General features: G+C 40.7%; 2 protein-coding genes across 2 annotated transcripts in view; both read left to right on the top strand.

Annotated features, from left to right (window-relative positions):
• Positions 1–4,828, top strand: part of ADAT2 (adenosine deaminase tRNA specific 2) — a 9,913-nt gene extending 5,085 nt beyond the window's left edge. The window contains exons 3-6 of the mRNA XM_061378330.1: positions 1,587–1,737; positions 2,297–2,403; positions 4,006–4,078; positions 4,207–4,828. Of these exons, the coding sequence (XP_061234314.1) occupies positions 1,587–1,737; positions 2,297–2,403; positions 4,006–4,078; positions 4,207–4,247 (372 nt within the window). The 3' untranslated portion in view covers positions 4,248–4,828. The remainder of the gene's footprint in view (positions 1–1,586; positions 1,738–2,296; positions 2,404–4,005; positions 4,079–4,206) is intronic.
• Positions 1–15,068, top strand: part of FUCA2 (alpha-L-fucosidase 2) — a 232,875-nt gene that overhangs the window by 40,664 nt on the left and 177,143 nt on the right. The gene's annotated exons all lie outside the window — the stretch shown is intronic.

Consider the following 15,068-nt stretch of genomic DNA (forward strand, 5'->3'; position numbering starts at 1 on the left):
TGAAACATTAACCCAAGGTCAGGTATTGAGATGAAGTTAGCCTAAGGTCACATAAAGACATATGTAGCAGAGATACAAGCATAATTTGGATTGATTCTTAGTCTAATGCCTGTGTCAAAAACTTTTTTTTTTTTCTAGAACAGATTAAAAAGAAGGAAAATACTAACAACCTGAATTCACATAACCATCAGGCTTCGTAACTGGAGAGTTCTTAGCACTTTGTGGTACTTTTGCTATGACATTTGATTAGTAAAACATGCTGCTGCAAACATTTCAGAGTGATACGGAGACGTTACTGGTTTTGTCTCTCTGCAATTAAAGTCAACACTTCCTGCTCCCTCTCTTTCTCCTTCCAGTACCTAAAGGGGGGCTACATCAAAGCTGGGGCGGGACTTTTTACAAGGACGTGTAGTAATAGGACAAGGGGCAGTGGCTTTAAACTGAAAGAGGGTAAATCTACATTAGATATTAGGATATTAGATATACATTAGATATTAGGAAGAAATTATTTACTATGAGGGTGGTGAGACACTGGAACAGGTTGCCCAGTGAAGCTGTGCATGTCCCATACCTGGAAGTCTTGAAGGCCAGGTTGGATGGGGCTTTGAGCAACCTGGTCTACTGGACTTGTGGCAGGTGGGTTGGAACTAGATGATCTTTAATGTCCCTTCCAAACCAAACCATTCTATAATTCTATATTTCTGTTCAGATTTTTGTGCCATGCCTATTCCTGTGACCTCTGAGATACTTAAAATTCAGTTGTCTTGGATTAAAAAAAGATAAATCAATATTCTTATGTCTTTTTGCAACCAGGCATATGCTGCAATCCCTGCCTATTACTTGATGGACCTATTGCATATGTATGTGTTCCCAGGCAGGATTAAACCTGATGCAAACTGAAAATGCTGTGTCTACACAGTAGGCCAAGCAGTTCCAGAAACATACGGACATTATTGCATATTCACAGTGTGTTCATTCCCTGCAGGCACAGCAGCACTGTCAGAGGCAAGAAAAAGTACCAGCTAGGAGCAGTTTCTTAATATTTCCAGAGAATGTATCTAGCCTGTGTTCTTGCTTTTGGAAGCACAGTGGATTGGATCGGTTGTTCTAGCAGGCTTTATGTGTCCCTTAAGCCTCAAATAGAGCTTTCATGTCTTGTCTTGCTACGCTGGCGTGACAGAGAGAGGAGAACTTCTGAGCAGACTCCTCTGTGTAGGAATAGGTAGAAATAAAAACTGGTTTGCACTTGTTCATCTTGTGTGTGCTGCATGTGAGATTGAGGTTTAATATGTTCTTTCTTGGGCTGAATATTTCTTTTGCAGTTTGGGCCGGATGAAATCTCTTCAGTAACTTGAGCCAGCAAAGAGGTGTACTAAAAAGAGACTTCTCAAGAAAGCATGACATTATTTTCACTTAAGTGAAAATAATTGCATTATTAATAGATTAGGTGTTGGGCCATTGTGCCTTTGACTTGAAAGAATAATTTTATGACACTGCATTTTTTGTTATTTGTATTTCTACAAGCGAGAAGCTTAAAGCTCTCAATCAAAGCACGCCTTAAGAAAATGTTTATTTTTATATCCTAGGCTACTCGACATGCAGAATTGGTGGCAATTGATCAGGTCCTGGACTGGTGCAAGCAACAAAACAGAGATTATACAGAAGTGTTTGCAAACTCGGTAATGTACGTAACAGTAGAGCCTTGTATCATGTGCGCAGCTGCCCTGCGCTTGATGAGTATCCTTTCATGTTTATTCATGCTGGCAAACTGTGTGTCAAAATGTCACTGTTTTGGTCATGTGCCCACAGAGAAGGGCTTGACACTGTAAGGCAAAGCCAACAGGGATACCATCTTACTGCTTCTGAGTCTGCACCCACCTCCATTTACTGCATGGCAAATAGTGAGAGACCCAAGGATGAAAGAGGAATGGTGCAATTATGGTGAACAACGGTTTCTCTTAGGGATGTAAAAATCAACTTTAGAGATACCTGTTATTCCGTAAAACGAGTTAACCTCGTTCAGTATTCAGCTTTAACACTCAGTAAATCGTGTCTTATGCTTCTGCTGTGGCATTCATGCTTCTCCTTTCTGAGAAAAGCTGGATGTACATCTTCAGCAATACATCTTACATTATTCAGATGTAGTCTCTGATTTTATGAGGGAGGAATTGTAGTGCAAACTAATTTAGTTTGAAAAGTACAAGCACATGTTAGTGGAATTTAATGACTACTTAAATGAGGCTACTGTACTTCCTGCTTGCTTTTCCTTTAACTTAATACCTTAACTCATTCACATAAATTCCACGGGTCATATATGGCTGTCGAAATGAGCGATTTGGAGGCTGTGGCTCAGTTTTGAGCATCTCGTCTGATGATATGGTGGACTCAGGAGAACCATTTGAAGTAAGCTCTAAAATGTTTTTGTTTTTCTGCTAGTGTATTGTGCCTAGCTTTGTCACCATGCTTTGAGATGTTATGCAGCAGTTTAAGAGGACTCAGATCAAAGTCAAGTAAACTTGACTTAACAAGAAAAAAACATAAACAAGCTTAAGTCCTTAAAGAAAAGACTGCCTGACGACAGTCTTAAAATATTTGAAAGGGTGCATCAAAGAGGAAAAGGAAGAATTATACTTGTGGAAAAAGGTAAGGAATAAATATATCTAAAAGATGTGTAAAACAGTGAGTGTATGCATCAGGAAGAGATGAGGGAAAAATTAAACTGCAGTAACAGCACCTTACTAGGTTACTGGGTTTTAGCTGAACCACTGAAAATTATTGTATCTTTGCTCCCTGTCTGTCTATGTATGAGGTTAAACTTACTTCATATAATTCAAATCCCCAAATAAATACAGACTGCAGAAGTAGCAGAAGTGATTTAGTTTAGGTGTTGGGAATTTCCTGAACAGTAAGGATACTGACGGGCTGGAACAGAGTGTCTGGGGAGAATGAGGCATCTCTGTCATTCAGGAAACGCTGGACAAGCATTTAGTGGAAGTATAGTGTATGTAAATCTACATGCATGACAGCATTATACTAGTATACCTATACATATAGAGTATTTATAGCATTACATTGATTACATTACATACCACAGTAGATGATCCTGCCTTGTACAAGGACACTGATTAGGGTTATTAGGGTTCTTTTCCACACTTAAGCTTTCTGATTTAATGAATGTGAAAAAGAGGTAATATATTTCATCACTCTAAATAAGCACTGAAGTCTGAAGGCTCAGAAGGAATTTTAGTCAGGAAGATGATACTGTTTGGCAGCCCTGTGTAAACATATTAAGCATCTTTCAGGATGTTTGTGAGAGCAGCATCTGAATTAATTTGTACAGTCAGTACTGGAAGAGTGTTCATGTGCTAACATTGGCATGTGGTATTTAGGTTTTTTATATGTTCAGACGAAAGAAATTAGAAGATTCTTGCTATTACAAATCCTTCCTTTGTTTCGTTAGGCAGCTGCAGTGGGATATATAGGGGTAATTAATTGTTTTCTAGTGTGGGTGGAGATTCATTTAGTGTTAGTGACATTTAAATGCTTTGTCATTAATGTTCATGGTCTGGAAAAATATCTTGGAAGGACTAAAAACGTCTGAGAGGTGACTGTTAGGAATAAAGAATAGGTGTGTGGACCAATGTTTTCTGATTCCTACCTACAATACCCGCTTGTATGTCTTACATTTCCAAGTGCTTGAAGAGTATATGAAGTATGCTGAAAATACCATTTTAATAAGAAAGAAGTTTAAGATTGCATAAAATTTTTATGTAAGTTACTAAGAAAGTTTGCTTTGCTTACCTTTAAGTTATTAGGGAAATAATTTACTAAGCCTCAACATAGTATTTTTCATAGGTATTAGGTGTTCAACCTGAAGAAGAGATTTTCTGACCCCTAAATAGACAGTACAGTTGTTTACAATTATTCTGTACTTAAGGCATTACGGTGAAGCATGGAATGTGTTATTCCCAGATGTGCTCATGAACATCATTCTAATTTGAACAGTGCGTTTCTGGCTATCGTGCCAAAGAAGCAGTGGAATTGTTACAAGCTTTCTACAGGCAAGAAAATCCCAATGGTAGGTTTCACATTAATGGACCCATCCTGATCCCAACTTAATTCAAAAGAATGCTAGCACTGGTATTACTATAATTCACTTCTGATGTTCCCCCCCCCCCACCCCCTCTTTCTGTTTCTTCTTGGCAGCACCAAAATCCAAAGTACGGAAGAAGAACAGTCGTAATTAGCCCTACACCGGTGTGAGACAGAAACTTACCAAAAAATGATATGTGGAGGTTTCTTCAGTGTCCTTCTCTTTTAAAACATACAATTAAATTATGTATAATGTTCTGTACAGAGTTTTTACTAATAGGGTATTTACTACCTGTTTCTGCAATTCTACATATGTGGTTTCTTTTATTGTGACCAAACAGATGAATAAGTGGCTGTTTCTAGACAGAGGAAAATTTATTGTTTAAGTTCACTTGTTTACAGCCGGATGTATTTTTTCATAGCACTGGTTGGCTCTGTCATTTCCATGCACTTTGCTTGGCCATGCAGTAATTTATAATCCAGAAGAGGGCCTTACAGTTCCACTAATGAATTAAGAATACAAGCTCAGTTCAATCTTGATTGCATACCTCTTAGTGGATACTTCTCTTAAGCAACAAACTGTTAGTAGTTTTTTTGGCTGATTTCAGACATTTGAGAAGTGCCCTAACTTTTTTTAAATGTGAAAAAGAGTGGTTCAAATTTTATGACTATAACAACTGAATACAATGAAACCTTTTAAATATTTAAATAAATACTTTCAAAAGTGTTTTAAGAAGAGCATTAAAAGCAATATTTTGTTACCATTACTCCTAATAGCTTAGAATTTGTATTTTGTGTATTTATTTATTGTTTACAAGGTGACATGGGAAAGAAGCATTTTTACCATAATAGCTATTTTCAGAGTTTAGAAGTTGTATTTATTAAGCCATTTAGCTGACGTTTGTGACCTGTCCTATTCTCCTGACCGTTACTTATAGTGCTCTTTGAGTCTTTTCCATAAGCGAAAGAAGTTACGACTTCTTGTGGGCTATTTGTAGATTTCATCAGCTTTGGAGCTACCAGGGCTCATGAACCAAACAATTGATCTGGAAAAGCTGTTGAGGAAAAGACTATTTAATGACTGTGATGGCTTTATCGGAATGAAGTGGTCAAACCACATTAGGGTATTTGGCTCATGATACAAGACAGCTATTTATCTATACAGATACATACATTCAGTCCTCAACTGGACCATAATTTTCTTATACCTTGAAGAAATCAGTGAAGTCCAAATCAAAGGAAGATGTCAGACTTCTGGTTTGTTACTGACATCAGTGGCAGTAAGAGTTGGAGCCTACATACTGTTTTGGACCAGGACCTAAATCTCTCAGCATTTGTTCTTCTGCAGGTGGGTTAAGAACACTTTCCTTCCCCAGTGCCTTCTTTGAAAGAAAAATGTTAGCATTTAGATAGTGTGGCAGTAGGAGCCAAGTAAGTAAGAATCCAATTCTGCAACCCTCAGACGTGGAACAGGAGTCAGCAGTAACCTGTCAGTTAAAAACATCCAATTCCCTTTCAAAGGCAAAAGAAACTGAAGAGGGTGACAAAAATAAAAATTGCTCTTAAGAGTGATCAAGGGAAGACGTGCATCTTAGAGAAAGAGCATGAAAGAGGAATAACATAGCAAGCTAAAAACTATGGTACTACAGAAAAGTTATAAAAGATGTTTCTTTTTGCTATTCAGTGCAATGTGTGAGAAAAAAAAACCTAGTCTACGATTAAGAGGCACATTTGGACGTGCGCACGGTTTAGGTTTGGGGGTTGTTTTCCCTGGAATTTAATATTTAGCTCTGGGAACAAACTGCTAAAAGATTACACTGAAAGCAAAAATGTAGCCCGTTCTTAAAATCCTATTACTTAGGTGAGTAAGAACCCATGCAGACACACAGGTATTCTTTTAAAAGAAATTAACTTATATTTGAAGATGGGCCGCTCATTGGAGCCATGGCATAGCGTGACATCTGGACGACTCTTGATCCAGCCTCCTCCTCTCCCCACCTACCCAGCAGTGCTATCCTCCCTCCCTGCAAACAGCCAGGCTCCCATCACAGCAGCAGCAGCTCTGGCAGCAGGAGCCTGCCTTCACCACTGCCCTCAGAGGCGTGCCTGGGACAGTTGTCCCTGCCAGATGTGCTGCAGCTCTTCCTAACCATGAGTTTGCCAGGGTCATTTAGAGTTGAATTCACCAAGTTGAGCTCTTACCAAGAAATTACAGATACCCTGGACAGAAGGCTCTAGGTTCAGGTACAGAGAAACATCTTCATAGCTAAGCTCAACACAAGGACTGGAAGAAAGCAGGAGCCAGGTCTCAGGCTTTGGCTCTAGCCCTGAAAAAGCATCAGGAAAAACTATTTTAATTGTTACTGCTACCTGGAAAACTCAGAGCAGCAGCTTATAAATGATGCTATTCATTTTCACAGTGCTTTTACTTATTTTTATCTATTTGTGTCTAGGTTACTAGCAGGCCTCGAGAGCAGCAGTAAATACATTCAGCTGGTTAAACCAGCTTAAGTGCTTCACACCACCATTTTCCCCTTGCTGCTTGATAAATAAATACATAGGCTTCAGTGTTACATTTACCTTGGAGTGTATTTTTGCCAGTTCATCACAGGTAAACATGATTTTTATTTCAGCCTTTCGTTTGCTTGTCAATGATCCTGACATCAGAATATATTGAACCAGCTAGGAGGGCGGGGAAGCAAAACAACACAGCTTTGTCTCTGCTAAACCAATTACAATTGACAATTCAAGGCTATAATAAATATGTCTTGTGACTTGCACACTAGAGGAGAGTCTGAATTTAAATTATAGCTTTGCGTTTTGAAATGCTCACTGATCCATTCCATTCCCATTAAGAGCAGCTTCCGCTCTGCAAAATTAAGTGATATCTTTACGTGACAGTGTAATTAATTTATTTTTCGATATGCACATTTATGGCGTTTCTCCATTAAGCTTTTGAAATGTCTGTAGGTCCTATGCATTAATGTAAATGCGCCATGGCCCCTAATTACCTTTGGCAGGCTTAGGGCACTGATAAAAAGATTATACTTTTAAAAACTGAAGTCTTGAAACTTCCCCAGTGCTTGGCAGGAAATCTGTTTCTGTGTTTTATTTGGAGCAGGGCTCGGGAGCCTGCAGCCAGCAGCTCCGGTGTAGGCTGGGACTGCTACATTTTAGCAGAAAATACATTTGACGCTAAACGAGCGAAGGGGAGAGGGAGACAATTAGTGCGAGAGTACTAGAAGCAGGTTTTTGTTTGTTTTGCCTTGTGGCTGCCAGTATATTCTCTTATCATTAAAGTGCATCTAGAAATGGGGTATTTTCTATGAAATCATTTTGCAAAGCATGGATCTTTGTCTTTTTAAGGGGCTGCCCCGAAGTGAGTTTATCTTCCTTTTTCACAATAGCTCTGCACTAGCCAAGAATGCCGGATTCTCCCCTTGCCTCCTCCGCCTCCTTCCTTTCTAAAAATGAATTTTCAGGGAAATGTGGAATTCAGAGAAGTTTGAAGGAGAGCAGATGGCCAACAATGATCCAATAGGATGTAAAACTTCAGTTAGGTAGTCACTTGGCAGGCAAGTACAAGTGAGCCCATGATGTTTCCATAGCGATGTTTTCACACAGTGCCTTCCTTTTGTCTTCAAAAAATAAAGTGATCACAAAAAAAAAGAAGGGGTGGAAGGGAGGAAAACTGGGGGGAATGGAGTATAAAATGAAGGGATCTCTAGACCTGAACATTTAGTGTGGTGTAATTAACTTTGCCCTTCCCGGGACAGAAACTTGGGCTTATTGCTGCTTTCTGGCTGAAGAGCAATGCACTGACCTCAGGTACAGTCCTGCCTACCAGCTTCAGCTTCTGTGATCCTTGTGGGAGCTACTGGATAAAGCAGGGACAGCTTCTGAAATGAAGACATGACTTGGATGGTAGCGCTCTTGGAGGGGCAATTGCTCCGGCACCGATTTTCATGGTGTCAGGATTTCACATTTCCATCTAGGAGGTTTGCCATGGCGCTTCTCTGACCTTCAGAGCTTTACATGCACGGAGACAGCATGTTAAAATTGACACTTCCCATGACTTCAATTCCTACTTTCTCTTTAGAAGTCAGAGTTAGCCATTACAGTCATGTTAATTTGTGAGGCTATACACAACTGATACTATTATCTGTACAGCCGCAACATACAAGAGAAAAGATTTGTAGGGAGAGGCCATGTTTTTTATTAAGACAAAAGTTGGTTGGGTTAAAAACAGGCAAGTTTTTTAAAAAAACAGCCATAGGGACACTGAGTTCAAAAGCTTACCAGCTTTTTCCACACCTAAGGAAAGCAAAACAACAATAAACACTTGTTTGTATATGTCATCTCCCTGCAACCCTTGCTTTTGTTAAAACAGATCTGGACAAATTTGACTGTTAGCTGGTCTGGGCAGGAAAAGAGGTTGTGGGAGGCTGGACTTTGTGGTTAACTCTACTCCTAACTCCCCAGCAGACCCTTCCACTGCCTCTGCACAGAGATCTATGAGGACCCAATGCAATTTTCCCTTCCCAAAAGCCTCCCAGCAAGGTGCCGAATGCACCAGCTCCTTTACTGAGCCCTTCACCCTTGAGCAGGGAGACTCTCCCAAGGAAAGGCAGCTCCCAAGCGGGGATGCTGTGGGATAGAGGGGAAGAGTAGTTCATATTACCTGTGGCTTATGAATCCCAGCATGAACTCCCCTGAACGCCATGGTACAAGCAAATGAAGTCAGTTTAGCCTGGGAACAAAGTTTTCTAATTGCCCTTCTGTGCTCTGGCCTCACTTGTACCCTCAGAGCTCCCCAGCAAGGAAACCCGCTGCTTGTGTAGTGGCCAGCCTGTTGTTGCCAAGTCTCCTGGTGCTGGAGACAGCAAATGCTTTCTTTTTTTAATAAATACATCTCTTCTTACCCTCTGCAACTTTCCCAGTCATGCTGTGCAGCACTTGTACTGAAAGAATAATTCAAAACCATACCTGTCTAGCACACTTTTCACTATTTAAATGTGTTTATCCCATCAGGGAGCTCCACTGGAATGCTCGAGCTGCCAGTGACAGTGGGGAGGGCTGAAAGCTTTCAGCCATGGTTGCAACAAAACCTTACTTACAACACAAGACACTTCATAGCATTTCCATCACAGGGATCATCTGGCAACATCACTGTGCGCAGCTGCAGCTCAGGGAGGTTTAACCTGTGGATTTACGTACAGATTTACAGAGTCCTTGCAGTGCTGCTGTGCTGCAGAGGGCAGTGAGGGAACAGCACTGAAGTGGGTTGAAGCTGGGCAAAGTGGAGTGGCTCAGACTCTTTCCCATCTTTACCTTAACCCTGTGCCTTTGTTGTTTCCCCAGTGCTCACTCACTTCAAGGTGGTGTCTGAAATCTTACTCAGTTTGTTCCTGCAAAGCACGGGAGAATCAAGGCAGGGGAGTCTTTATACTCTGCAGCAGAGCTACAGAGCACTCCCATTTAGAGTCACATGCCTGCGCATTTTGGATTTCAGACCAGCATCAGGCAGCGCTATTCAGCAGCCATCAGCACTTGCCTGTGTGCTGAAGCTGTAGTTACAAACCTAACCCCAAAGCGTTTCTGTGTCTGGTCCAGTGCTGATCTTGACATGGCCGTGCTGAGGAACATGCCTCCCTATTGATCTCACCCAGCTTTTTTTCATGTTGCACCCTCTTCTATCTACTACTGCCCCCCAAAACCAGCCAGCTGTGCTGTGTAGCCAAGGCGCTGCAGTGGAGGGGAGCTTCTGCCCTCCTACCTTTCTGCTGCTCCAGCTAGAATAGCACCAGCTACCAAGAAGGAATAACCCACAAGGAGTCTAATGAAACAGCAATCTGGCATTACGATGTGTATATAGTTGCCATTTGTTAAACTGACAGATGACATTTGGAACATGAAGCCCCTATTCATTTTTTAAAGCTAAATACTCTCTTGGAATAAAGTCTTTGCCATTAGTGTTAAAGCTGATTTCCAGCCCAGACAAGGCCAGCTGTGCCTTTACACATTTCTGGGCACAAGGTCAGATTCTTAGAAGCTGTAAGATTTATTTTGGTGGGTTGTTTTTTTTTTTTTTGCAATGAACTGGACAATTCATGAACAATAAACAGTCACTTGCCTCCCAGCTTACCTTGGACTCTATGTATTTTTCCCTGCTACTTTTCCGTGTAAAATGCTTTATACAAGAGAAAACCAGAGAGTTTTAATAATCAGGTTTTAATCAATTTGAATTTCATCATTTGCTACCTAGTCCCAGCTGTCTACATTTTATCTACAATAAAAAGGTGCTAAAGGGAAGCTCCAAACACCTTCAACAATAGTTTAAAATGTGTTCATGAGCAACAAAGACTCACTTTCCTAGAAACAAGTACTTCAGACGCTGTATTTTAGGAACTGTTAAGTGTGTGAAGGGACTCGACTCATCCAACTCAAAAGCACAGAAATCATGGTAAAGACACGATATTCCTTTACACCTTCAAATTGCTGTCAACACTTTCAATAGCATACTTATGATAACTTCCATTTCCAGCTCCAGAAATACTCAGAAGAAATAGGTGCCCAAACATTATCAAAGTTATGCTCTTAGACAAGTACTTGGCTGTTACCTCATATGCTTCTTTATCAGTTTTATTGATAAAGGTTCAGAGAACTCATCTGACTGCTGTTTATTGAATGTCTTTTCAAAGTAACTCCATTTTAACACTAGGATGTCATTCCACCACTGCTATGCTGCCACTTCAGCATATTTTTGCACATAAAAGAACAAAAATTAAGCCTTCCAATATGCAGAAAAGTTGATAATAGATGGCTACTATTGACTGAAGGGAGGGAAGCACCTTCCTTGAGTGTATGCCAGGCACAAGTGTGTAAAAGCATACTTTTCTCTCACATCCTAAACCAAGGTTGGCAAAAGGTAAAGTCTCTTGACAGATGCTTTCATCAGTAGCTAAGGCGAGAGATGCTGAGAGCATGGCCAGCAACAACCTTGTCACTCTACATCAGATGTGCCAGGAGTCACAGCCACACAGGAGCCACAGGAGGAACAAGAGCCTACAGAATCTTTGAGTCACAGCACAGGGACGCTTGCCTTCTTTAAGTAAAAAGAATCTTAAATGATTTACATATGAATTGCTTCTAATGAGGACACACATCTCAGTTTTCCAGCAGACTTTCAACAAGGCCAAAATTAAGGATACAATTACATAGCAGAATACTAGACTGAGATCTTCATGGCTTTTGTGTCAACAGTGAAGTCAGCCACTGCTGGTGGGTGGGAAGCAGCTCTTTAGGGATGTTGAGCTGGTTGATTTTCTGATTACTTCAGAGAATTTTAAAAATAGCAAATGATAATAACAGGCCTAAAGACTCTGTAACAGCTTTCTGATTAATGTGAGCCTCAAGATATAGCCGAGTTCTCGTCCATAAGGTAAGCTGTTCAGACTTTTTCTCAATGCTATTTTAACCTGTCTTCTGAGTCACATTAGTCAAAAGAATTGGCCTGTAATTTAATTATTGCAAATGGTGCATCAGTGAGTTATTTCCTAGGAAAGAGAGTTAAGAAAACCCAACAGTGCAATTAATGCTGAAATGGAACCCTTTCGCTCTGGCCTTTTGAAGATTTTTCCATATGACAGGAGCCAAGTGAGACTGAAAGAGTTCAGAAAATTCTATTAGAAAGCCATCTTCACCCAGAGCTTTCCCAGAGACCAGAGGTTTTATTACTCCTTTTTATTTCTTCCTCTGCTTTTGGACTACCCAACTGTTCCCTAATTTCCTGCAGAACTGTAGGTATTTCCAATTTACTGTAGAGACCTTGAGCCTGTTCAGCTGTGCAAATGGCTCAGATTAGTTAAAACATTTTAGAATGCAAAAGAGATGTCCTTAAGGGCCACAGGGTTTCTAGCTTGTACAACATATGACCATGCACAGGAATCACATAACAACTCTGTGCTTGCTTTTTTTCCTGAGCTGCACTGCCAGCAGTTCCCAGACATTTCCTCATAGCTCCCAGTTTCTGGTTTTCCACCAGTTTGCAAGCAAAGGATTCTCCACTTTTGTTGCCCATAGAAAATGTAAGTATGATGCACTTCTGCATCTGAGTCCCATTAAACAAGACACCCTCGCTATATTGCTTCTTCATAACCACACAGCTTGATCATTTAGAACAGTAACATTTAGGACCTGAGCAGATTAATCAACACACTCAGCAGCATAAAGAGTTCTTGTTGGAATTCATGGACACTCCCAAACTGAGGCAAGAAGCCTGGGAAGGTTTTTAAGCCCTGTTATGTCTGAAAGCACTATGCTCTTCACCTTATGGTAAGTTCTGTGATCCACCCCTCCAGCCTTCCCTCTATACTGTCATCTTTCAACTCCACTGAATGTCTTGGGGGCACTTTGGGGCACCCGCCCTCTACAGATGAAAAGCAGCCCCTGCTGCACCTGCTAATGGGCTGAAATAGTCTGCCCATGCCTGACTCATCCAAAACGTTTTTGACACACATTAAGATGGTGAATGTGACTGGACTTTTCCCTTCAGAGTTCTCATGAACATAGCTTGTGGCCATTCAAGGTGGGTGTCATCAGCTGTACAGACAGCACACAAAGTTTGAATTTGTGAATGAAGAGCCCTTTTACAGGCATTGAGCTATACTGTGTGCAAGGACTCTGCCACTTAGCAACTCAGCTGAACTAGGCTACCATTGCCTTGTCACTTTCTAAGCAGTGCCTTCTAGGGATAGTATTTTGTAAAATATCCAAGTGCTATTTTAATTTGGTCCTTCAGTGTGCTTATCTTCTGCTGACAAAGAGATCAGAAATAGAGGGGAACAGGAAAAAAAGGGCACAGAAAGAAAAAAAATCCAAATAAACATGAAAGATCTGGCAAGTCAGAGCAACGCAAATGAAAAATGCTAATACACAACAACATTAAAGGCCTGATCCTATGAAATGTGTAGGGCACATACAGGAGTCCATTTTACTTACAAGGAAAGAAAACAGTCCTATTTCCCATACATTTATCTTCTAACTTCCTTTTGCTAAAAACATGTTTGTTAAATTAATTTCGTTGGGAAAAGGAAAGAGAAATGGGTGTGGTGGAGCTGGAGGAAAAAGAAATAATTAAAAAAGACCTATGCACCCACAGAACATAGTGGAGACCAATTTTCTGCTTTTCAGCTGTTTCTGGAGGCTGAAGGAGAACGAATGGACTGAACTGGGTTCTATCCTCCGTAGCAGGTTGCACCAGAACATCTGCACCCTTTGTCCTTCAAGGTAGACAGCAAGACTCAAGGGGATGTACTTATAAACGAGCCACACAGTCTACATATGTCAGGATGTTTTACTTGATTTTTAATACACGTGGTATCTGGGGAGACTCCAAATCTGGCATGCCAAAGCCTGGGATTGGACTGGATGCAATCTTTCTGCTGTGGGAGAGCTATTTCTACTAGACTCTGCTCTCCACCACTTCTAGAAACCATGAACCGATGCTTGTGCTGGCAAGTGGCTTCACTACTCCAGGTAGACTCATAGTGTGACACCCCACCAGCTATAAAAATTCTGTCTACCCTTCCCTCATTCCCTAGAATTCCTGCTGGCTCAATGTACCTATATCCCACTGGATTCAGACTGTATTTATGTGGCTGCACATCGCTGCTCCCTGCAGTGAGTGTACAGCAACCAAGCTGGGCTTTGATGATTTCACTGTGCTTGTTCTGCCCAGTGCACACAAGCTCACAGCCTCAAAGGCTGTGTCCATCACAGGATCCGTATGTTAGTACATCACACATGTGTTTAGTTTTAAGAGCAATTCAGACATGTGCTTGACTGATAGAGAAAACACACCTTTTGTTCCCAGGGTATGTATTTTCAGTGTGTCCTAACTGGGCACAGTTTTCAGATCCTGTGTCTGTTCCTGAGATGCAGCATAACAAGCGAAGGCAGATGATCCGGTTCTCAGCATCTTTGCCTAGAGAGACATAAATCACATCATAGGTATTATTTCTTCACATGTTGTGTCATTTGCCAAACAATTAAGTGTGTGCTGCTGAAGGATTTATAAGTGAACCAAGGCTACAGAACATAATGCAACTTCACAGCAAGAGATGACAATGCAGTTCTTTAACACTGTAATATTACATTTCATGTAAAACCAGCTGATGCAAAATCAATTCCATATTAAATTGTGTTTTCCCTTTCAGTCCTTTTAAACTTAGAAAAAAGTGGAAAAGGTACCAACAGCCCATAAATAATCTCTAAATAATGTGTTACAGATGGATGACAAGTGGCATTCTCACAACCCCATATTTATATTAAAAAATCTCACATGTGTACATTATAGAGACTATCAATTACAACAGCTGAAAGTAGAACAAATGTGATGAATGCACATCTACTTTACTATCCATTACATCTCTTCTTTGTGAGAAAATGATATTTATTCCAAGCTATATATCTTATAAAGTTAATACAAACAATATGCTTTAGCTACATCAACACCTAAATACCTACATCCTAGACATGCTCAATTACATACAAGTATTATAAATGATTCACAAATAATAAATCACTAGTTTTAGGCATTTGTGGAGTTCTATTTATCATACTTTGGCAGATAAATTGATTCATCCTTGCAAAACTGCACTTGTTTCAACAAATGCGATTCTGGGGTGTGATTTTGGACAGTATCTTCCTAATCCAGGACAGCTTGACATTAAGACTGCTGGAACCCAGAGCAGGTCAAAAAGCAGCCAGCTAGTTCAAAGGTTTTCACTTGTGGCTCTTTCTCTGATAATTACTTGAGGGGCAGAGGATGCTGGTCCCCTCCTGCAGCGGTATCATGAAAAGCCTGTCTCTGAGGCCAGCACTGGCTCCAGCAGCCATTGCTTGAGAGGACCAAACAAACCACCCTTCCCTCCTGGCAGAGCATGTTGCTCCCCTGGTCTATGGAAAATGCTTGG

Source organism: Neopsephotus bourkii, unplaced genomic scaffold (genome assembly GCF_033783945.1).
Source record: "Neopsephotus bourkii isolate Nb327-2 ecotype Australia unplaced genomic scaffold, CSIRO-AGI_Nbou_v1 NB_1765, whole genome shotgun sequence".
Classification (NCBI taxonomy): Eukaryota; Metazoa; Chordata; class Aves; order Psittaciformes; family Psittacidae; genus Neopsephotus; species Neopsephotus bourkii.